The 25,774-nt window shown below is 46.3% G+C and overlaps 1 protein-coding gene across 3 annotated transcripts in view; it reads left to right on the forward strand.

Annotated features, from left to right (window-relative positions):
* The window catches only part of b4galt2 (UDP-Gal:betaGlcNAc beta 1,4- galactosyltransferase, polypeptide 2), a 628,374-nt gene that overhangs the window by 404,175 nt on the left and 198,425 nt on the right, over positions 1–25,774 (forward strand). For all 3 annotated transcript variants that reach the window (XM_070886768.1, XM_070886771.1, XM_070886770.1), the window contains one exon: positions 556–743. In XM_070886768.1, the coding sequence (XP_070742869.1) occupies positions 556–743 (188 nt within the window). The remainder of the gene's footprint in view (positions 1–555; positions 744–25,774) is intronic.

Below are 25,774 nucleotides of genomic sequence, written 5' to 3' on the forward strand. Positions count from 1 at the left end.
CAGTGCTGATAGCAGAGCAGTTCCAGTGACATGCTTCAATATCATATGATTTGACCATAGGCACTCGCTATCTTACATAAGAACATAGGAAATAGGAGCAGGAGTAGGCCATCCGGCCCCTCGAGCCTGCTCCGCCATTTACTATGATCATGGCTGATCCGATCATGGACTCAGGTCCACTTCCCCGCCCGTTGCCCAATAAGATCTTCCCTATACTATCACAATATCTACTACCAGAAGGGGGAAAAACTGAATGAAAATAGAATAACACCACACTCATGAGCCCCAGATTTTATAAAATAACAAAAGGCTGGAGAAAAGTTCTGGGATTTTGTACATTTCAACATTCATAGGGTGCTGACAAATAGATTGTACTCACTGTTATGCTTTAAGATATTGTGCGAACTGTTGAATGTGTTAGTGCCTTAGGACGCATTCCTGTATATTTATTGTCCTATATAATATACACTCCTCTCTTGTATATTCTCTCCATGAGCTCAGAGTGTACATGACATGCATTTTACATGTATTTTTCTGCTTACTTATGTCTTGCAGCAAGGTGAAGGCATGTTCAACAGAGCAAAGTTGCTGAATATTGGCTACATGGAGGTACTGAAAGATGAAGCGTATGACTGCTTTGTATTCAGTGATGTAGACTTAGTCCCTATGGATGACAGGAACCTCTACCACTGCTATGACCAGCCACGACATTTTGCCATTGCAATGGACAAATTTGGATTCAGGTGAGATCATTATTAAATCTTATTACTGACACGAAAAAAGTTCCTAATGTTTAATTAATTTAAAGAACATTGCTATCAACAATTATTGGGATTTGCTTGTGGGCATCAGCCTTGATGCCCAGTAAGCCGAGCAGAGCTGGACTGTTGACAAACCTACGATTGATAATCAAAAATGGAAGAATTTCTACAGCAGGTACACCAGTTAGCAGAGTAGTGAATCTGCAACTTATTTTTATAGGCCTTGTTCACAAACTTTTCAGTTCTTGCTCTTCTGAACATAAAATCTTCCTCGAGTATTTTTTTCAATTTTATTTTATTTATTCATGTGGGCATCGCTGGCATTTATTGCTCATCCCTAATTGCCCTCGACAAGCTGGTGATGAGCCACCTTCTTGAACTGCTGCAGTCCTTGTGGTGAAGGTACTCCCACATTGTTGTCGTGGTTTGGTACAACTGAGTGGCTTGCTAGGCCATTTCAGAGGGCAGATAAGAATTAAGGATTACGCCGCCAGCTTCCGAACGGAATGCGCACTTACCCATTGCAAGGCCCCAAACGAAACATTCTTCTCAGACGCTGCGGAAAGATGGCAGTGCAGTGGCCCACGGATCCCAGGGGAGCACCGTGTGCGGAAGCGTACCTGGGATCACGTGGGCCGGTACTCCAATCAGATTGTACACCTTCCAGTGACTCAAACGGAGTGGCTTTGGAGAAAGGCCAGGGAGCAGGTTACTTGTCCACCCTCTTGGCTATAGGAGGTTCATGGCCAGCTGGTTCCAGTTTGGAAAACGGGAGAAAGCAAGATTGCTGTGGAGCCCTCACAATAAAACAATTCATATAATGCCATATTCATTGGTAAACTGATTTTTTTTCTAAATCCTGTTTAAGTGTCAAAGCCTGCAGACAGCTAATAACCATTAAAGGAATGGATTTTCACCAAAATGAAGATTTTTTTTTATTGATGGGTATCCCTCACGCTGTGCAAACAGGCTGCTAATTGCTGGGCAGTTGGCAGGCAATTAGCCCAACTCTGCGGCAGCAATTAAGATTTCCATGTTGCAGCAGATCATCTGTCACGATGTTTCCATACTTGTTTCCAAGAACCCATTCCTCACTTCATTCTTCTGTGAACGTTAACAGGGCTGTGGATGCTCAGTTGATGAATACATTCAAGATTGAGATCGATAGATTTTTGGGCACTAACGGAATTAAGGGATATGGGGATAGGGCGGGAAAGTGGAGTTGATGTAGAAGTTCAGCCATGATCTTATTGAATGTTGGAACAGGCTCGAAGGGCCAAATGGGCTACTTCTCCTATTTCTTATGTTCTGATGCCCGACCTATGATTCTGGCACCATCTCATATTCTCCTCATCTGTCCTTATCGCTGCTTGTCACCAAATGTCCTTCTTTCCCCTCCCATTGTGTCTGAAAGACCCTAAATACCTCTGTATTAAATAGTGCTGTCTCAGAGGGAGATAGTCAGGAAATGCTACTCGGAATTTGCACAATAAAATGTTAACAGGGCCAATAAATTTTCCATGTTTGGCAGGAGTCTTGCGCTGAATATGCAATTTCCTGCCCTCTAGCCTGAGGATTGTGACATCCCTTGTGTAGGACTGCGTTGATAAAAATTTGGATTCTTGTCTTTCCGCTGAATTTTCCCGATGTGGCTTCTCCCACTCCATTGCATCAACATAAGCAGTAACCCCATTTATGACTGTTTCCACCAAAGTTACGCCAGTGGAGTGGGAGTACCCCTAAAGAAATTCCTGGTGTGTTTCAGATACAGTGATGCTCATCATTAGATAAGTGGCCTGAGCATTTTATGTTTTAAGGTATGCCTGTGCTGCCCAAAAACATACGATAAAATAATGTAACCGAAAGATGTAAAAATAAGACCCCTTTGTGATCCTTACTGGATATACATGACTTTAACCTATGCGTTTCTTCAGTCTTTTTGATGGCGGATTAAGCGAACCCTTGATGAGATGAGGCCCGATACGAATCATTAAACTGTTTTATTCACAGCGAATGAGCATAGAAACATACAGCTTGTGCTCACATAATAATATAAAATAATAAATATGTTACACTTCCTTACAATGCTTGACTCAAACAAAAGTAAATTATAGCTACTCTCCTCCATTCTAACTTTCTCGGAGGCTTTGCTGGAACTGACTGACCACCTGAGTCTGTTTTTTAACTTTCTCTTTCTCACAGCTGAACGGGAAAGCCTGCCTAGGACCAGAGACTTCCCAGTATATAATGGGTTAAATATTCCCCAATTATCTGCACCATTTTTGGGGGAGTAAATTCAAATCTCCAAGTTTCCTCAAAATTTCTGCGCTAACGTAATTCACTTGGGTAGGATTTTTTTAGGCTACGATTTTTTTTTAACCTCATTGGGGGCGTAACCTGCTACCCGTGCCAATTCTGGCCATTTAAGCAAGTTTGCCCAGCTCCAATTTACTCCAATTTTTCTTAGGATGGCATATGCGACCACTCTGGAAAAACCTTCTGGGCAGTTAACTAAATCGGTGCAGGTAAGCGAATCAGCGCAGCAGATACAGTTCCACAGCCGGGGCAGCAGCAGCAGAGGGAGGGGGGCTGTGGGGGGAGAGAGAGGGGGGGGGGGAAGAGAGAAAGAGGGGGAAGAGAAAAGGGGGGGTGGGGGATGAGAGGAGTGGGGGAGAGGAGAGGAGTGGGGGAGGGGGTTGAGTGGAGGGGAGAGGAGAGAGAGTGGGTGGAGGGAAGAGGAGAGAGGGGGGGAGAGGAGAGAGGGGGGGGAGAGGAGAGAGATGGGAGAGGGGGGCGGGCAGAGGAGAGAGAAGGTGGGCGGCGGGAGAGCAGAGATGGGGGAGGGAGGCCTTTCGGCCAGGGTTAGGAATGGCACCCGGTACCGGGAGAGGGGGAGAGACTTTTGGCATAAACGCTAATAATTTAATGCTGGTAAACTGCTGCAATGTGCAAAGTGCTTGTGCAGCTTGCTGTGAGCTGGCCAGAATGTGTTTTATGTTTCACTTTCCAGCCTCAGCCCGCAGTGTGTCCTTCATTACCTTGGCAACCTAACCTTAGGCTCCACCCCCAAAGCTAAAGGACAGGCTATGTGGCGTCAAAATCAACAATTCAAACGGGGAAAGTTGGATGATTTTTTTTGCCGTAGTTGGGCCCCCAAAAAAACGGGTGTAACTCTTCAAATATGCCAAAAATCGTCATTGGGGAAAATTGAGCCCAATAATTGTGTGTGAAATGTTTATCGCCTCTCAAGACAAGCTCAGGAATTGCATACTGTTTACAGTCTTTGGGGGGAAAAAACCATTCCACTAGCATTTTAACCACCTTTTATCCATGTGCATTTTTGTAAATTTTCCAAACCCTTTGGAAAAATGGTTAAAAAATACTGAAAAATGACAGCTGGTAAATTCCTGGCATTTCAATCTCCAGGAACAGCGAAAAAGCAAGAGAATGCCATGGAGCAGGAATTACCCAGCTGTCAAATGTTTTTCAGTTTTCTGAACATTTTTCAATGGAAAGGATCTCGATATGTTTTATTTTAAAAGAATGAAAGATAGTTATATGGTAATCAGAAGATATTCCCCCCCTCCCCCTCACAGAACAAACAATAAGCAATTCTATGATAAACACCTGCCACCCATTGTCTTGGAAGGTATTGATCTCTTCCTGATTCTAAACAAAGCCTTAAAAAGTAGTCTGGCTTTTGGAGAGGAAAGGGGAAAAGAGGATGAGAAGAAGAATATATGAATTCCCATTGAGTCATCATATTTGGCACATGTGACAGACGTAGATTGCCACTTTTAATCACATTTGTTTTTGATATGAGTGGATGTCGCAGGTATCTCGCTTATAGTTGTTCATCTCCGACTAGGATTTGCCCAATACTGCAAGCCCTGCAGTAAACTGATTTCAGTAGCAGGTGTCTTGATCTTTGGCTTGTCCTTGTCTTGAAACACTGTCTAGGAGATGAATGGTGTGGATTGCGTTATTCTCTAGTCCGAAAGTATTAAACACAGAATAGTAAATAAGTGTATAGGTCATTCATCTTGTTACAGTTAAGCCTACCTGGCAATTCTGACCCAAGTTCTTCATTCGTACCAAAGTTAGGCCACTCAAGGTTTTGGCATTATAGCACCTTGGAAATGTTGTCCAAAAATATTGGCAATAACGAGAATTGTGCAAGAGTAACTAGTAAATGTAAATTGGGGATTCTTTCCTGGATAGCGCAGCTCTGCAAAATAATATACTCACCAAAAATACACTTAAGCAAGTACAAGGAAAGAGACTCTCGTGTTAATTAGAGAACATGCCAGTTAAAGGAAAACGGATACAAGGGAGTTATTGCATGGAAAATTATTGACACCTGGGAGTGACTGCAGAACAAATAGTGGATTCCTGGAATTACTATAGAATAAATAATGGATATAAAGGGGTGTTTACATAGCAAACAGGTTCCAGGAGTAATGATATCAGTTGGTACAGATGCCACAAGCCAGAAGCACTTTATATTTGGGGTGTCAGCCAATGACAGGTGCATAGATATTTCTCTCTAAGTATAAACTGCAGCTGGAAATGCATGTCTGAACTTCTCTACAGTTGGGTCTCCATATTACTCGGTGGAGTCCAGCTAGCCTGAAGAGACTGGCATGGAGCGACAAAACTAAATGGGGTAGAGTGGGGCACACAAGCTACTCCTTACAGACTGAAGGAAGGAAAGCAAATGTAAACACACCTTATGAGAACAGAGCTCTGCCGATTGTGCCCCGAGATTGTCAACACAATGGGGACGATTTTAACCCTACTCGCTCAGCAGAAACCTGGCGGGTAGACAGTTAAAATCGCCCTGGCTCTTAACTGTCCAAAAGCCGCCATGATCACATCTACAATTTTAACCTGGTCTCCTGAGCAGGCATCAAGGACATGCACCAGGAGACAACAGGTTCCTTCTTTACATATGCATGTTGTGGCCGAATGACATAATTGAGACCAGACGATAATTTTAACTCAGGCCTGAGTGGGGAATCCACCTGAAGTTAAAATCGGGGCCAATATAACAGGTAACCTACCGTTATTTTCGCATCATATTTATAATGGAGGGATATACATGTATGGGAAACACACTTCTCAATTTAACAATACTTTCAGAAAATAAATTTAGTGAAGTATTTAATTATGTCCTAGAAATCCCGGTCGGCTGTTTCCCGCAGGCGATCGGCTAAAAAAGGGAAAAAAGATGCACACTTACCTGAACCTGCTGCGCCCACAAGTGATCCCGGTCCTGAGGCCTCCACTCACTGCGCGTCGGAGCGCGCGCATGTCAGGACATGCGCAGAGAGGAGCTGCAGTCACATGGCTCTGGGCAGCCAATCCAGGTAAAGTATTTTCTCATTCATAATAATGGGAACTTCATAAGTTGGCGTTCCCATTATTATGATTGACAAATCCTCCTCCAGACCCCAAAACACTAATAAAAAAAATAGAAAAAATACATCACATATTTAACATTAATTTAAATTAAAGTTATTTATGTCTTATAAAAAAATATATATTTTCCCGATTTTTAAAAAAATGTTTAAATTATGATTTAAAATTAACTTACCATAGTGGGGAAGTATTTTTAACAATAAAATGTGTTTTTTAAATGTTATTTTATTATGGTTTTGTGTGTTTTACAACTCTTATGCCTGGAAAAGTAGGCTATGCATCTGCTTTTATCAGGCGCAAGAATTTTCAGGACATTTGCTGGGCAAGATATGGGTAAATACTGCAATCTTGCCCATGCAAATGTCCTCTCTCCCGAGATGCGGAGGATCTGTCAAACCAGAAACTTGACAGATCGGAAAAGCCGGTTTTCAGCGCAAGCGCATTGTGTGCTGAAAGCCGGCTTTTGCGATGCCTTCGCGGGTCCGTACACAATCCGAATAGACCCGGGGAGGCCGGGATTTCTGGGACTATATCTTGAGTTTAAAGTCAGCACTCTTACTGCAGCCCGCACAAGAATATTGAATGTTAGATGTGACAAGAGCTTCACTGGGACTGTGTTATAATAGAATCCCTTGTTCATTGGGGATTGTTATTCAAATTAAGCCCTGGCCATGACCTGCCTCGTGAAATAATTAGTATTCCTGGCAGTAGACTCCTCTCCTGATAAATAAATTGAATGTAAGCCTTGCAGGTGTTGATGTCGCAAGGAGTGCTGCATAACACAACTTCTCATTCAGTCAGATTTAAAACAAATTGAAACAGTTTGATCAATCAAATTTCTCTCTGGGGCTCAATATTCTAAGCTGAAGAATTGTATGCTATTAGCAAAAAAAAATGAGGGGTAAAAAATTAAAAAATTAATATAATCATAAAAGATAGAACATAAGAACATAAGAATTAGGAACAGGAGTAGGCCATCTAGCCCCTCGAGCCTGCTCCGCCATTCAACAAGATCATGGCTAATCTGGCCGTGGACTCAGCTCCATTTACCCGCCCGCCCCCCATAACCCTTAATTCCCTTATTGGTTAAAAATCTATCTATCTGTGATTTGAATACATTCAATGAGCTAGCCTTAACTGCTTCCCTGGGCAGAGAATTCCACAGATTCACAACCCTCTGCAAGAAGAAATTCCTTCTCAACTCGGTTTTAAATTGGCTCCCCCGTATTTTGAGGCTGTGCCCCCTTGTTCTAGTCTCCCCGACCAGTGGAAACAACCTCTCTGCCTCTATCTTGTCTATCCCTTTCATTATTTTAAATGTTTCTATAAGATCACCCCTCATCCTTCTGAACTCCAACGAGTAAAGACCCAGTCTACTCAATCTATCATCATAAGGTAACCCCCTCATCTCCGGAATCAGCCTAGTGAATCGTCTCTGTACCCCCTCCAAAACTAGTATATCCTTCCTTAAGTAAGGTGACAAAAACTGCACGCAGTACTCCAGGTGAGGCTTCACCAACACCCTATACAGTTACAGAAGGACCTCCCTGCTTTTGTACTCCATCCCTCTCGCAATGAAGGCCAACATTCCATTCGCCTTCCTGATTACCTGCTGCACCTGCAAACTAACTTTTTGGGATTCATGCACAAGGACCCCCAGGTCCCTCTGCACCGCAGCATGTTGTAATTTCTCCCCATTCAAATAATATTCCCTTTTACTGTTTTTTTTCCAAGGTGGATGACCTCACATTTTCCGACATTGTATTCCACTGCCAAACCTTAGCCCATTCACTTAACCTATCTAAATCTCTTTACAGCCTCTCTGTATCCTCTACACAACCCGCTCTCCCACTAATCTTTGTGTCATCTGCAAATTTTGTTACACTACACTCTGTCCCTTCTTCCAGGTCATCTATGTATATTGCAAACAGTTGTGATCCCAGCACCGATCCCTGTGGCACACCACTAACCACCGATTTCCAACCGGAAAAGGACCCATTTATCCCGACTCTCTGCTTTCTGTTAGCCAGCCAATTCTCGATCCATGCTAATACATTTCCTCTGACTCCGCGTGCCTTTATCTTCTGCAGTAACCTTTTGTGTGGCACCTTATTGAATGCCTTTTGGAAATCTAAATACACCACATCCATCGGTACACCTCTATCCACCATGCTCGTTATATCCTCAAAGAATTCCAGTAAATTAGTTAAACATGATTTCCCCTTCATGAATCCATGTTGCGTCTGCTTGACTGCACTATTCCTATCTAGATGTCCCCTTATTTCTTCCTTAATGATAGCTTCAAGCATTTTCCCCACTACAGATGTTAAACTAACCGGCCTATAGTTACCTGCCTTTTGTCTGCCCCCTTTTTTAAACAGAGGCATTACATTAGCTGCTTTCCAATCCGATGGTACCTCCCCAGAGTCCAGAGAATTTTGGTAGATTATAACGAATGTATCGCTATAACTTCCGCCATCTCTTTTAATACCCTGGGATGCATTTCATCAGGACCAGGGGACTTGTCTACCTTGAGTCCCATTAGCCTGTCCTGCACTACCTCCCTAGTGATAGTGATTGTCTCAAGGTCCTCCCTTCCCACATTCCCGTGACCAGCAATTTTTGGCATGGTTTTTGTGTCTTCCACTGTGAAGACCGAAGCAAAATAATTGTTTAAGGTCTCAGCCATTTCCACATTTCCCATTATTAAATCCCCCTTCTCATCTTCTAAGGGACCAACATTTACTTTAGTCACTCTTTTCCGTTTTATATATCGGTACAAGCTTTTACTATCTGTTTTTATGTTTTGCGCAAGTTTACTTTCGTAATCTATCTTTCCTTTCTTTATTGCTTTCATAGTCATTCTTTGCTGTCGATTAAAATTTTACCAATCTTCTAGTTTCCCACTAACCTTGGCCACCTTATACGCATTGGTCTTTGATTTGATACTCTCCTTTATTTCCTTGGTTATCCACGGCTGGTTATCCCTTCTCTTACCGCCCTTCTTTTTCACTGGAATATATTTTTGTTGAGCACAATGAAAGAGCTCCTTAAAAGTCCTCCACTGTTCCTCAATTGTGCCACCGTTTAGTCTGTGTTCCCAGTCTACCTTAGCCAACTCTGCCCTCATCCCACTGTAGTCCCCTTTGTTTAAGCATAGTACGCTCGTTTGAGACACTACTTCCTCACCCTCAATCTGTATTACAAATTCAACCATACTGTGATCACTCATTCCGAGAGGATCTTTTACTGGGAGATCGTTTATTTTTCCTGTCTCATTACACAGGACCAGATCTAAGATAGCTTGCTCCCTTGTAGGCTCTGTAGCATACTGTTCTAAGAAACAATCCCGTATGCATTCTATGAATTCCTCCTCAAGGCTACCCCGTGCGATTTGATTTGACTTGACCAATCGATATGTAGGTTAAAATCCCCCATAATTACTGCCGTTCCTTTTTCACATGCTTGCATTATTCCCTTGATTATTGTCTGCCCCACCGTGAAGTTATTATTTGGGGGCCTGTAAACTACGCCCACCAGTGACTTTTTCCCCTTACTATCTCTAATCTCCACCCACAATGATTCAATATTTTGTTCATTAGAGCCAATATCATCTCTCACAACTGCCCTGATATCATCCTTTATTAACGAGCTACCCCACCTCCTTTCCTTTCTTGTCTATCTTTCTGAATTGTCAGATACCCCTGTATGTTTAATTCCCAGTCTTGGCCACCCTGCAACCACGTTTCTGTAATAGAATTGAATAATTAGGCTTTTTTGAAAAGAAACTTGTTTACTGTGTTCTAAATTGCATCCCCCTATTTTAATGTTGTCATATTAGTAAAATAGCTATGTGTCATATTGGTCGATAAGTTGTGCTCTTATATTTGGAGGATATAAGGAGCAGTAATATTATTTGAAGAATGTTATACCAATGCAGACAAGTGCAATCTTAGGCATTTTCAGGACAGCTGGTGAGTAACACTAAAAGGAGATCCCTTCAAACTTTTTGCACCGTAGCAAAATTAGTGCAAGAAAGCACTGATCCCATCCAATCCTAATCATCCCGAAATATAAAACGTGTCTGATGCACAGTTTTCTAACAGGCTGAACTGTCGCCTCTGGTGAGACTTACTATAATTACGAGTGGCTTAAGAAATTTCAATCAACTAAATAGGCAGAACTTATGCAAATGCTGCCACTGACCACTGAAGAATCCTACTCCACTGCGTTTCTGTGCCTTTAGACAAGATGCTCCTGGGTTGGGAAGCTGTGATGTTAGTGCTTATAAGGGTCTCTTACCATTTGAACGCCCCCTGTAGTTACATGGGCCCCAAGTTTCGTGCCGCGACGAAAACGGCGCACCTCCGAGCTGGGCGCCTGTTTTTCGCGCCGAAAACTGCGCCTAAAAAAAAATCCGATATTCTCGAGCTCCTTGGAGCTCGATGTCTGCTTGGCGCGGCGCGCTCTTCGCAGCAGGGGGCGGAGCCCAACACTCGCGCCGATTTTCTAAGCAGCAGGGGGCGGGTCCAATTTAAATTAGCCTTCGTGGTGCCGGCAACCCTGCGCGTGCGCGTTGGAGCGTGCGCGCACGCGCAGTCTCACACAAACATTGGCACTTGGCCATTTTTTTAAATACTACAGAAAAAGTGAAGATTTGTTTCTTGGACCCCTGCAAAGACTTGTAATTTAATTTTTTTTGATATTTCTGTGTGTGAGGGAGTGCTTTTAGCAGCACTGCTGAATAAATCACCTGCTGAAATCAGTGAGTTCAGCCTTTCACTGCTAAACTTGCAGAACCGGTGCTGCATTGGTGCATGCAAATTAAGGACAGTGTGTTTGGAGAAATAAGAGTGCCAATTCAACTTTGCAATGGATCAACGTCCACCAAGAACAAAGAATTTCTTGCATGAGGAAGTGGAGATATTAGTCAACGTAATTGAGCAGAGATGGCAGGAGCTAGATACCAGCAACAGAGGTCGCATAAAAGTGCCACCAAAAGAAATGAAGAAACGCTGGAACCAAGATTACTGCGCAGTGGTGCATACCAGGAGATCTGGAAGTCAGTGTAAAAAGAAATGGCACGACCTTGATCAAGTAGTTAGTGTAAGTAATATTTCCCATTTTTAATTTAATTGTAATTGTAACCTGGCTATCTGTATGTCCCACCTTGCAGACTGACACACTCTGTAAAAAGTTATATTTTACTCTTTGCAGAAGAAATTGGCCCACAACAAAAGGGAGGCAACTCGGACAGGAGGAGGCGTGCCCAATCTGCATCCACTGACACCCTTGGAACAGAGGGTAGCTGCTATGATGAGTCGTACATGGAGAAAAGCAATCGGTACAGCACAAGCTGGGCCTGCACGCGAGGAAGAGGGTAAGTCCTGAAAATGCATCATGGCCCTTTAAATCAACCTGCTGCCTGGCCTGCTATGTGTGAGAGTACTCATGCCACCCACCCGGCCCTCTCCCTTGCTGTTAAGCATTTGACTGTTCTGATGTATTTTGCAGAACATGATGATGATGATGATGATGCTGCTGTTGCTAACCCTGAGGATCCTGAGGGTACAGAACAAGAACCAGTACAACCAGCTGCGGATGAACCAGACTGGATGATGGCAGCGATGACTGAAATGTCTGCAGGGGAGAGCTTCCAATTTAATGTTTATGAGCCCCCATCAAGGGGCATCAGAGTTTCAACCCCTAGCACAGGTCTTGGTTCCACCTTCCATGGTTTTGCTTCTGATGTTGCGGGTCCCAGTGGTGCTGCTGGTATAATGCAGCTTTCTACAGTCAGTGCATTACCGTCCCAGCCTGCGCCTCCCTCTCGCATAGGTTCTGGTTCCACCTACTATGGTTTTGATTCCAACACTTCGGGTCCCAGTGTTGCTGCTGATATCATGGAGCAGTTTACACCCATTCGTCCAACATCCCAGCTCACGGCTCGCACTCGAGTGCTGTCGTCTGGAACACCGAGCGTCCTACCGTTCCAGCCCGAGCCTCTCCCTCTAGTTCTGCCGTCTGGAACACAGAGCATCCCACAGTCCCAGCCTGCGCCTCCCTGTGTAGTGGTGCCGCTTGCAACACTGAGCATCCCACTGTCCGTGCCCGCGCCTCCCAGTGTAGTGGTGCCACAAGGCAGACCCAGGCAGAGGAGAAGGAGATTGGAGACACGCTCTCCTGAGATGCAGCGTGCAACAGATGCGACTCAGGTTGTGGCATTGGGAATGGAGACCAATGAGCTTACCCGATCACTCATCGGTGGCGTCAATGCAGTAGGTGAAGAGTTGACGGTCCTGACGGGAGAAATAGCAGTAATGACACGGGAACTTAGGGAGGGAATGTCCGAGGGAGTGCAATCGACGGCACAGGCCGTCAGGGAGGGCATGCAAATTACGGCACAGGCCGTCAGGGAGGGCATGCAAATTACGGCACAGGCCATCAGGGAGGGCATGCAAATTACGGCACAGGCCATCAGGGAGGGCATGCAAATTACGGCACAGGCCATCAGGGAGGGCATCATCAGGGAGGGCCTGGTTGAGGTAGCTGCTGCAATAAGGGCACACAGCCCAGCCAATCAAATGACACCCCCATGAGGAAGTGAACATTCACTGAGATATGGATGAGACATGGTTGCAGCCTTTCTTTGCTGCTTTTGTTCTTGTTCTTGATGTAGCTGTAGTAGCGTTTTTCAAATTGAAATTGTTTTGTAAGTTTTGTAACTTCACAACTTATAAGGGATCTTATGGTTTTTAAGTGATCTTATAGTGTAAATGCTCTCACATTTTTTGGTATCTTATTTAATTTTGCACCTAAAAAGTGATCCTGAAGTTTAAGTGTTCTTCAGAGTGTAAGATTTTTCACAATGAAACTGTTTTGTAAGTTTTGTAACTTTACAAGTTTTTAAGTGATCTTCAAGAGTCATATTAAAAAGTATAGTTTGATACAACAAATATTTTATTAGAGTGACGTTAACTTTTCAATAAAATATTTTTTCATTAAAACTGTTTCATGTTCCATTAACACAACACAACGTAGGAACAACTGCAAAGAATAAACATGTCCATATGCAAAAGTGGTCGCAGAGCCCTCAGGTATCAGTAGTTGAAGCGTTCACGGATGAGCTGCTGGCGCAAGTCTCGAGCAATCGTTAAAGGGGCACGATGGACGGCCCTCCTCCGACCTTGTGCTCCGGCATCAGGCACTTGCATGCTTTCCTGATTGTCGTTATCATCCACATCCTGGTCTTCCGTAATACTATCATCATGCACTGGACCCTCACGTCGGTCTTCGGGTTCCACTACCAGCTCCTGCTGCCTCATGATGGCTAAGTTATGAAGCTTGCAGCACACAACAGTGAAGTGACCGACAATCTGAGGAGAGTATTGCAACTGTCCTCCGGAATGGTCCAGGCATCGGAAACACTGTTTCAATATGCCAATGGTCCTCTCAATGATGCTGCGCATCGCAATGTGCGCCATGTTGTATTGACGGTCAGCTTCTGTCCGTGTCACGCGTATGGGCGTCATGAGCCAGGTGGTCAGGCCGTACCCTTTGTCTCCCAGTAGCCAGCTCTGCCCTTCTGGCTGCTGCTCAAACATGTCAGATAGAACGCTGTCGCGTAGGATGAACGCATCATGGGTGCTGCCAGGGTATCTCGCATCAACTGACATGATGCGCTGCTTGTCGTCACACACGAGCTGCACATTGATAGAGTGGAAACCTTTCCTATTTCGGTACTGCTCAGATTCCTCCACGGGTGCTCATAAGGCTATGTGGGTACAATCAATGCAGCCCTGTACTTTTGGGAAGCCGGCAATCCTGAAGAAGCCCACAGCCCTCTCATGGATCGCTTGTGCGGTCATTGGGAAATTGATGAAGTAATTCCTTCGCGCATAAAGTGCAGCCGTGACCTGGTAAACGCAGGCATATATTGCACGTTGAGAGATGGCACACACATCTCCAGTTGTAGCCTGAAACGATCCCGAGGCATAGAAAGAAAGTGCAGCTGTTAACTTCACTTCAACAGACAAGGCAGTTGTCCTTCTGCTTCTGGGCTGCAAATCTGCTCTCACCATATCACAGATCTCAGTGACAACTTCTCTGCGAAAACGCAGCCTTTTCACACAATCAGCCTCGCTCATGTCCAGGTACGAGCGCCTGGTTCGATATTGTCGACGTGGGTAAGGTCTCCTGCCCATCAACCTACGGGCTACGACGTTCCTGGTGCAGTGAGCTCTAATCAATTCTCTCTTATGCAGTGAATTGATGGCAAACCATTGCATAATATGTGGTGTTGACAATGCAGCACCCATTCTGCAAATTTAAATATAAAACTGTCTATGTGGCTGCCTCTCCCTGTCCAAATGGCCTCAGTCCCCCTCACAGCTCGAAGGCTGCTGCTGTATCTTTGGCTGCCGGCCAGCCACTGATGCCGCCCCTAAAGCGTGGCCGAATGGCCTCAAGAACCTTAATGAGCTGCGTGTGTCCTGCGTTGATTCTTCGGCTGCCGGCCAGCCACTGACGCCGCTGCTATCTCATGGCCGAATGGCCTCACATCGGTCCGCTGATTCTTCGGCTGCCGGCCAGCCACTGACGCCGCTGATATCTCATGGCCGAATGGCCTCGGGTCCGTCCGGTGCTCCTTCGCGGCCAGCCACGAAGAGAATGAAGGCCTGCCTCAAGCACTGCAGCTCAGCTCGAAGCTTGCTGCCGCTGCCGTCGAGACACTGACGCCACACCGCTGCCTGTCTCCAACATGAAAGGCCTGCCTGAAGCACTTTCACACAGGTAGGAACATGGTTCATTTCATCTTTTCTTTGCTTATAAATTTTTATTCAGGTTGGATTTATTTGTATAATATTTGTATAAGTATAACTAAAGATTGATTGTAGAATTTAATGACTTCCCTTCCCTCCCCTCCACCTCGTTCCCTACGCCTAATTTGTAACCTACGCCTGATTTTCTAAAGTGTAGACAAGGTTTTTTCGAGCGTACAAAAATCTTCACTTACTCCATTCTAAGTTAGTTTGGAGTAAGTTTTCACTCACGAAACTTTGAAATCAGGCGTCAGTGGCCGGACACACCCCCTTTTGGAAAAAAAAATTCTGTTCCAAAGTGAAACTGTTCTACCTGACTAGAACTGGAGCAAACTAAATGTCGAGAATTCCGATTTCTAAGATATTCCATTCCACACCAGTTGCTCCTAAAAATCAGGAGCAAATCATGTGTAAACTTGGGGCCATGATTTCCAGACTTGAACATACTTCAAATACTGACGGAACAACTGTTTTGGCAGCAAGTAGTTGACTACTTTAAGGGACTTTCTTAAATATTTTCACACCTTCTGAAACATGGGGGAAAATGTTAAACTTGCCGCCCAACCACCCATTATACAAACTGCCCAATTTCCATTGAATGGAATATAAAGGACAGCAAATTTGCAGCATAAGAACATAAGGGGCAGTAAATTGCAACCCCTAAGAGGTGCGCATGTGCCTGGATTTAAGCATGCACTGCGCATGCGCCTAAACCCAGCACTTGCGATCTATCAAAAAATTGCATGCGAAGGACAAGGGCCTCTGCGGGCAGAGAGTCGGACTATTTGCCCAACTTCTGTCCAGCGAATGTCCTTCAAATTCTTACGCTGCTAAAAGCAGGCATAAGGCCTGCTTTTACCAGCGTAAGAGTTAAAAAAAAAATGTTATTGCTCATTCATTTATTTAAAAACCCTGTCCATTCAAATAAGTCTATTTTTTGCCCTGTTAAAACATTTTTTTTTAAATTTCAACAAAAAAATGTTTGGATAAAATAAAAACATAAGAACATAAGAAATAGGAGCAGGAGTAGGCCATACGGCCCCTCGAGCCTGCTCTGCCATTTAATACAATCATGGACTCGGGTCCACTTCCCCGCCCGCTCCCCATTACCTCTTATTTCCTTATCAGTTAAGAAACTGTCTATCTCTGTCTTAAATTTATTCAATGACCCGGCTTCCACATCTGTCTGAGGCAGCGAATTCTACAGATTTGCAACCTTCTGAGAAGAAATTCCTCCTCATCTCAGTTTTAAATGGGCGGCCCCTTATTCTAAGATTATGCCCTCTAGTTCGAGTCTCCCCCATCAGTGGAAACATCCTCTCTGCATCCATCTTGTCAAGCCCCCTCATAACCTTATACGTTTCGATAAGATTACCTCTCATTTTTCTGAATTCCATGAGTAGAGGCCCAACCTACTCAACCTTTCCTCATAAGTCAACTCCCTGATCCCCGAAATCAACCTAGTGAACCTTCTCTGACCTGCCTCCAAAGCAAGTATATCCTTTCGTAAATATGGAAACCAAAACTGCACGCAGTATTCTAGGTTTGGCCTCACCAATACCCTGTATAACTGTAGCAAGACTTCCCTGCTTTTATACTCCATCCCCTTTGCAATAAAAGCCAAGATTCCATTGGCCTTCCTGATCACTTGCTGTACCTGCATACTGATCTTTTATGTTTCATGCACCAGGACCCCCAGGTCCCGCTGTACTGCAGCACTTTGCAATTTTTCTCCATTTAAATAATAAGTTGCTCTTCGATTTTTTTTCTGCCAAAATGATATTTAATTAAATTGCATTTTAAATATGTAATGTGTTTTTAAAATTTATTTTCAGTGTTTATGTGTTTTTGGGAATATTCCCATTCACACTAATGTGAGCTTCGTACAAACGGAACTCACATTCGTATGTTTGGGAATCCCCGTACTCTGATAGGCTGGGCCGGCCCACGTGATCCCAGACATCTGTACGAAACCTGTATGAACTGCTGGCCTTCACGTAGAGCCCCAGGACAGCAAGTCGCAGAACCTTTGGGACCACCAGGTACTTTCGTAGAAATGATTGTGATCTAAGGCATCCGTCCGTGGGAAGCCTTTGACCGCAATTTCTGGTCCAAGAATTAAAAGCAGGAGTAGCCCATACATCCCCATGAGCCTGCTCCACCAATTAATAAGATCATGGCTGATCTTCGACCTCAACTGTACTTTCCTGCCCTATCCTCATATCCATTGATTCCCCTAGAGTCCAAAATTCTATCGATCTCAGCTTGAATATCTTCTTCTCAGGCAGTTCCCCGGAGTCGAGGATGACTTGCTTCCACACTAAAATGAGTTCTAAGATAACTGATGAGACCAATGCGGGATCAACAATCCCTGTCACAGTGGGGCAGATGGTGGTTGGAGGACGGGTGGGTGGGGTGCTTGATTTTATCGTACGCTCCTTCTGCTCTTTGTACTTGGCTTCCATGTCATCCCGGCTTGCCTGCCGTGACATAGCTCGGAGTACAGCGCTTGTTTCGGGAGTCTAGTATCGGGCATGTGGACAATGTGGCCCGTCCATCGGAGCTGATCAAGCGTGGTCATTGCCTCGATGCTGCGGATGTTGGCCTGAGAGAGAACGCTGACGTTGGTGCGCCTATCCTGCCACTGAATTTGCAGGATTTTGCGGAGGCAGCGTTGGTGATACTTATCCAGTGATTTGAGGTGCCTGCTGTACATAGTCCATGTCTTTGAACCATATAGGAGGGCGGGTATCACTACTGCTCTGTACACCATGAGCTTGGTGCCGGGTTTGAGATCCTGGTCTTCGAACTCTCTCTTGGTGACCAAAGGCTGCACTGGCACACTGAAGATGGTGTTGGACTTCGTCATCGATGTCTGTCTTTGCTGACAGTAAGCTCCCGAGGTAGGGAAAATGGTCCACATTGTCCAAGGTCTCGTCATGGATCTTGATAGTTGGCGGGGGGGGGGGTGGCGGGCAGTGGTACGTGGCATGGGTAGGTTGGTAGAGAACCTTTGTGTTACGGATGTTTAATGTAAGGCCCAGACTCTCATACGCTTTGGCGAAGGTGTCATTGAAGGTTTGGAGTTCAGCCTCCGAGTGTGCACAAACGCAAGCGTTGTCTGCATACTGCAGTTCAATGACAAAGATTAGAACAACCTTGGATCTGGACTGGAGGCAACGAAGGTTGAATAGTTTCCCATTTGTCCTGTAGATTAGCTCCACTACAACGGGGAGCTTGTAGAAGGTGAGATGAAGCATTGCAGTGAGGAAGATTGAGAAGAGCATTGGTGCGATGACAAAGCCTTGCTTGACCCCGGTCTACAATTGTATTGGGTCTGTGATGGATCTGTGTAAGGATCACGGCTTGCATGTCATTGTGAAGCAAGCGGAGTATGGTGACAAATTTTTGAGGACAGCCGAATTTGAGAAGGACTCTCCATAATCCCTCACAATTGACAGATCAAAGGCCTTTGTGAGGTCAAAATAAAGCCAATTTCAAAGGGTGATGCTGCTCCCGACATTTTTCTTGGATTTGTCGCACGGCGAAGATCATGTCCATTGTGCCCCTTAGTGGACTTTATCTGCATTGCGACTCTGGGAGGAACTCGTCAGCCACTGGGAGGAGATGATTGAGGAGAATTCTTGCGATAATTATTCCTGTGGCAGACTGGTGTATGTAGGCACCTTTAGTAATGACTCCACGAGGCAGGGTATGATACTTCAACTGTGTAGACCTGTAGTCCTTCATTTGCAGCTCCTGAGTGATGACAACAAGCTGTGAGTTCCTTTTTATACTGGGTTACCTGCCGTGTGCAGGCAACCCCTAGGTCTCCAGCAACAGCACCCTCTGGTGTACAAGTAAGGTGTGTACAGTATAAAGGTACATTCAATGTGGCATAACAGTGTTACAGACATCACACAGTAAACAGGCATGCATACACAACAATACTCTCCCCTGAGCATTTTTCATATCCTTATTGTCGTGATCAGTGGTGGGCTATGAGAGGTTGCGGTGAGGGTTGTGTGGTTGCCAGGTGTGATCTCTGTGCTTGAGGCTGGCCTCATACATTTCCCCTCCCTCACACACAGACCAAGTGGGTTTGTGGGATCCCTCGGGGAGGTAGTCACGGCAGCAGTGGGTGGTGTGTATACACTGTGATGTGGGTAGCTGTGGGGTGGTGGGCAGGGCCACAAGACTGGGCGGGCTCCTTGTCCACCAATTGGGATGAGGGTCAGGCCATTCGAGGGTTTGCTAGGGAAGCTGGAGGGTATTGGCCTCATGCTCCTGGTGTTGGCCCTGGTGGCCAGGGGCTGTAGGGCTGGTCTGGTGCAGGTTGCCATTTGTGGTGGCTGGGCTGCCCATTGATCACTGTCCCTGTAGTGGGTCTGCTCCCACTGGCTGTGTGTGTGTCCTGCAAGGGGCATCACATTCGTTCCAAAGGTCCAGGCTATATGGTCAGGTAGCCTGCTAGACCTGGGGGTCTCCCACAGGGGGATTCCATTGGCATCAGCATGGTCCCTGTAGGACCCAATGTCCTTTGGCAGTGTCCTACCGGTATACATGACACCTTGGCTCTGATCACACATCGTCGAGCCTGCATTATACATTCTAGCATTTGCATCACATTTGCGTGTCCTGGTTTCAACAGACATGGTTACATTAGGCATTTCACAATCTCTATCATTACTGTTAAGCATAATAGAAACATAGATAGAAAATAGGTGCAGGAGTAGGCCATTCGGCCCTTCGAGCCTGCACCGCCATTCAATGAGTTCATGGCTGAACATGCAACTTCAGTACCCCATTCCTGCTTTCTCGCCATACCCTTTGATCCCCCTAGTAGTAAGGACTTCATCTAACTCCTTTTTGAATATATTTAGTGAATTGGCCTCAACAACTTCCTGTGGTAGAGAATTCCACAGGTTCACCACTCTCTGGGTGAAGAAGTTTCTCCTCATCTCGGTCCTAAATGGCTTACCCCTTATCCTTAGACTGTGACCCCTGGTTCTGGACTTCCCCAACATTGGGAACATTCTTCCTGCATCTAACCTGTCTAAACCCATCAGAATTTTAAACGTTTCTATAAGGTCCCCTCTCATTCTTCTGAACTCCAGTGAATACAAGCCCAGTTGATCCAGTCTTTCTTGATATGTCAGTCCCGCCATCCCGGGAATCAGTCTGGTGAACCTTCGCTACACTCCCTCAATAGCAAGAATGTCCTTCCTCAAGTTAGGAGACCAAAACTGTACACAATACTCCAGGTGTGGCCTCACCAAGGCCCTGTACAACTGTAGCAACACCTCCCTGCCCCTGTACTCAAATCCCCTCGCTATGAAGGCCAACATGCCATTTTCTTTCTTAACCGCCTGCTGTACCTGCATGCCAACCTTCAATGACTGATGTACCATGACACCTAAGTCTCGTTGCACCTCCCCTTGTAATAAACTTGTTCTTAACCTTACTGACACCTGCATTCATATCATTAGTCACATTAGTTAAACCAGCATCACAATTCATTGTTACATTGCATACATTTTCATACTTGCACCCTTTAATCGCATCTTTAGCTTTAAAGTCCATGTACTCAAATAGTTGAAACTTCCTCTTTAAATTTCTTTGGTTACCGGTCTCCTTTAAGGGAGCCTTCAAATCCGATTGGCAGCTCGGTGTCATGTGATGCTCATTGGTGGCATGCCGGTGGCCATTTTGAATACAAGTGTTTCTCCTTGTGCTGCTGGTGCTGCAGCCATTTCCTGGCTTTCCTGCAGGAGGGCTGTGGTGGTCTTTTCTTCCACAGGGCCACTTCGCCTGATGTGGACCTGGTTCATCCAGTTCTGCCCAGCAGCGTGGGACCGTCGCCGGCTACAATCCACAGGGGGAGTTTGTTCAACACGCCGCACTGGGAGACCTGGACGTCTACACTGCCAGCGATTTGGATTTTACCTTTGGTATAGGTGAGCAGCTTTGCCTGGACAGGAGACAGTTTGGTCGAGTGGCAGGATTCATCCAAATTTTTTCAAAGGTCATTTGGCTCATCACAGACTGGTTCGCCCCTGTGTTGATCTCCATGGAGACTGGGACCCCATCGATGTCCACTTCCATCATCCACGAAGAACTTCCGGTAGAGCAGGTAAAGATTCCATACTCTTCTTCCAGGGTGTGAGCAGCTTCATCTTCATCTGTGTCGGAGCCCCGGTGATCAGCCAACTCATCAGAGACGCGGTGAGTACAGCCTTTTCTGCACATTCTCTGAAGGTGCCCTTTCTTCTTGCAGCTTTTGCATGCATAGTCTTTGTAGCGGCACTGGTTGGCCCTGTGGTTTCCTCCACAGCGCCAGCACAGAGCCATCCGGTTTGCCCCATGTGGTGGACTCAGGGTTGCGGGACTCGGGGCAGCATTTCTGCCTTTAGAAGTATCCATGTGGTGCACTGCGCTCGCCGGTTTGGATTCCTGGGTCAGTATAGGCCTGGCTCACTTGAATTGCTTTCTGTAGAGTGACCGTGATGTCAGCCGAGAGCAATTTGTGTAGGAGGCCTTCGTGGCCGATTCCGGTGACAAATATGTCCCTTAGTGCTTCATTAAGGGGGTTGCCAAAATCACACGGTGCAGCTAGTCTTCTTAAGTGTGCAGCATACTTGGCAATTTCTTGGCCCTCAGGTCGCCGGTAAGTGTAGAACAGGTGCCTGGCTGTGAGGATGCTTTCTTTCGGTTTTAGTTGTTCCTGCATGATTGCTACAAGTTGCTCATGGCTCTTGGTGGTTGTCTTCTCCGGGGCTAGTAAATCCCTGACAAGACCGTAGATGGTGGGCTCACAACTGCTAAACAGGATGGCCCTGCGTTTGTTTGGTAGTGTAGCCGGTGTGTCCCCGTCCAGGTTGTTGGCTATAATGAAGTGTTCCAATCTTCCCCCTCTGTAAATTGCTGAAAGTAGCTGAGGTTAGACATGTTGAGCGTGTAGTTCGTGACCTCGTATTCCCGTCGCCAGTTGTAGTGTATGTAGGTACCTTTAGTAATGACTCCACGAGGCAGGGTATGATACTTAAACTGTGTAGACCTGTAGTCCTTTATTTGCAGCTCCTGAGTGACGACAACAAGCTGTGAGTTCCCTTTTATTCTGGGTTACCTGCCGTGTGGTGGTAACCCCTAGGTCTCCAGCAGCAGCACCCTCTGGTGTACCGGTAAGGTGTGTACAGTATAAGAGTACATTCAATGTGGCATAACAGTGTTACAGACATCACACAGTAAACAGGCATGCAGACACAACACAGACAGCAGGGAAACTCCTGTAATTATCGCAATTGGGCTTGTCACCTATTTATCTCAGCCTTGAATATACTCAATGACTAAGCATCCACAGCTCTTTGGGGCAGAGAATTGTAAAGATTCACAACCCTCTGAGTGAAGAAATTCCTCCCCCTCTCAGTCTTAAAAGGCCGACTGTTTATCCTGAGACAATGGGCTAGATTTTGCACTTTTTTTGCATGCATAACGCCCACTTAATGTCCATTTTACCGCTGAAATGACGTATATCGCCCACTTAGCCACAAAATGGAAACTAACGCCGATTTTTCGGACACTTATCGCCAAGCATTACTTTCCCCATGTGCGGAACGCCGGGAAAAAATAATACCACCCGCCCACTTTTTTGGGGCGGCATCATCAGAATGGGTGAAATCAACGGCCATACTATTACCCAGTATTAGTTTCCGCACAAAATTAACGCCAAGATTCAATAATACCGACCGTCCACTTTTTTTTGTCGTCAATGATACGTCCTTACTACACAGTATAAATGCACACGAGGCCCATGCTTGAGAGAAGGTCAGTCTGTGACCTGTCCTTTATTCCTTAGCACTCAAGTGATGAAGGTGGGTGGAGCTTCCCCTTTTATACCTGAAGGTCCAGGTTAGGAGTGTCTCCCACCTCGTGGTCAGTGTTCTCACGGTATACAACTTAGGTCAGTTTATACATGGGTTACAATGCCGGTTGAATACATGACATCACATCCCCCCCCAAAGTCTTATTGGGATCACAGGTTGAGTCTCTCTGGTGGTTTACGCTCCCTTGTAGAGCGCCTGAGTTGGGGCTCCGGTTGTTGGGCGCTGGCCTGAGTGTCTGCTGTTTGCAGTCCCTCAGACCTGTCCGGACTGCCCACAGTGACTGGGCTCTCCTCCCTTTGGTTCCGGTGTTCGGTCACCTGTGGTGGAGTGAACTCTATATTGTGTTCTTCCTCTGCTTCTTCTATGGGGTTGCTGAACCTCCTTTTTGTTTGATCCACATGTTTGCGGCAGATTGGTCCATTGATAAGTTTAACTACCAGAATCCTATTTCCCTCTTTGGCAACCACAGTGCCTGCGAGCCATTTGGGCCCTGTAGCGTAGTTGAGGACAAAAACAGGATCATTTACATCAATACATCGCGCCCTCGCATTCCTGTCATGGTAGTGATATTGTGACTGGCGCCTGCTCTCGACAATTTCTTTCATGGTGGGATGTATAAGGGATAACCTGGTTTTGAGCGTCCTTTTCATTAGTAGCTCTGCGGGTGGAACCCCTGTGAGCGAGTGTGGTCGGAATCTATAGGCCAACAGGAGGCATGATAAGCGGGTTTGTAGGGAACCCCCTTGGAATCTGAGCATCCCCTGTTTGATTATCTGCACTGCTCGTTCTGCCTGGCCGTTTGAGGCCGGCTTGAACGGTGCCGTTCTGACATGGTTAATTCCATTGCCTGCCATGAAGTCCTGGAATTCAGTGCCATTGTCGCTGACCAAGATGTCCGGTAGACCGTGGTCGGCGAACATTGCCCGTAGACTTTCTACCGTGGCAGAGGATGTGCTTGAATTTAAAATGTCACACTCGATCCATTTGGAGTAGGCGTCTACTACAACCAAAAACATTTTCCCCATGAAAGGACCTGCGTAGTCCACATGGATGCGTGACCAAGGCTTGGCGGGCCATGGCCAGGGGCTAAGGGGGGCTTCCCTGGGCGCATGGCCCAGTTGGGCACACGTGTTGCACCTGCGAACACAAAGTTCCAGATCTGCGTCTATCCCAGGCCACCAAACGTGTGACCTGGCAATTGCCTTCATCGTGACAATGCCCGGGTGCCCATTGTGGAGTTCTCTGATGAACACCTCTCTGCCCATCTGGGGCATGACTACGCGGTTTCCCCACAGTAGGCAATCGGCCTGAATCGAGAGTTCATCCCTGCGCCTGTGAAATGGTTTAAATTCCTCAGGGAATGCCCTGTACGTGGCTGCCCAGTCCCCATTCAGGACACATTTCTTGACTAGAGACAATAGCGGGTCTCGATTTGTCCAGACTTTAATCTGACGGGCTGTCACGGGTGAGCCTTCGCTTCCGAAAGCTTCAACAGCCATGACCATCTCAGCACCATGCACGATAGCCCCCTCAGTGGTGGCTAGTGGGAGCCTGCTGAGTGCATCGGCGCAGTTTTCGGTGCCCGGTCTGTGCCGAATTGTGTAGTCATAGGCAGCTAACGTGAGTGCCCACCTCTGTATGCGGGCCGATGCGTTTGCATTTATGGCCTTGTTGTCGGCCAAAAGGGACGTTAGGGGTTTGTGATCTGTCTCCAGCTCAAATTTCCTGCCAAACAGGTACTGGTGCATTTTCTTTACCGCATATACACATGCGAGCGCCTCCTTTTCTACCATCCCGTAGCCCCTTTCTGCCTGGGACAGACTCCTGGAGGCATAAGCTACCGGCTGTAACTGACCCTTGGCATTGACATGCTGCAACACACACCCGACACCATAGGACGACGCATCGCACGTTAACACAAGTTTCTTACATGGGTCATATAGCGTTAACAGATTGTTGGAATATAACAAATTGCGTGCTCTATTAAAAGCCCTTTCCTGGCTGTCCCCCCAGACCCATTCGCGACCTTTGCGTAGGAGCACGTGTAGCGGCTCTAGCAGCGTGCTCAATTTGGGAAGAAAGTTACCAAAATAGTTCAGGAACCCCAGGAACGAACGCAGCTCCATCGTGTTACGGGGTCTGGGTGCTCTCTGGATTGCTTCCGTCTTGGATGCAGTAGGGCTGATCCCGTCTGCTGCTACCCTCATCCCCAGGAATTCTACCTCTGGAGCTAGGAAGACGCACTTTGCCTTTTTCAGTCGCAGACCTACCCGGTCCAGTCTGCGTAGCACCTCCTCCAGGTTGTGGAGGTGTTCTTCAGTATCGTAACCTGTAATGAGGATGCCGTCCTGAAAAACCACCGTCCCTGGAATCGACTTGAGGAGGCTTTCCATATTTCGTTGGAAGATCGCGGCGGCCGAGCGAATCCCGAACGGTTGTATTCAAACAACCCCTTGTGTGTCGTGATGGTGGTCAGCTTCTTCGACTCACTCGCCAGCACCTGTGTCATGTAAGCTGAGGTCAAGTCCAATTTTGTAAAAAGTTTGCCACCGGAAACTGTCGCAAAGAGGTCCTCTGCTCTCGGTAGCGGGTACTGGTCTTGGAGTGACACCCAATTGATGGTGGCCTTGTAATCGCCACATATCCTGACCGACCCATCCGCTTTGAGCACCGGCATAATCGGGCTCGCCCAGTCACTGAATTCGACAGGCGAGATGATGCCTTCCCTCAACAGGCGGTCCAATTTGCCTTCTATCTTTTCCCGCATCACGTACGACACCGCTCTGACCTTGTGGTGTACTGGTCTGGCGTCTGGGTTTATGTGAATCACTACCTTGGCCCCCATGAAAGTGCCAATGCCGGGTTGAAATAATGAGTCAAATTTGTC

Source organism: Pristiophorus japonicus, chromosome 8 (genome assembly GCF_044704955.1).
Source record: "Pristiophorus japonicus isolate sPriJap1 chromosome 8, sPriJap1.hap1, whole genome shotgun sequence".
NCBI classification, from domain to species: Eukaryota; Metazoa; Chordata; class Chondrichthyes; family Pristiophoridae; genus Pristiophorus; species Pristiophorus japonicus.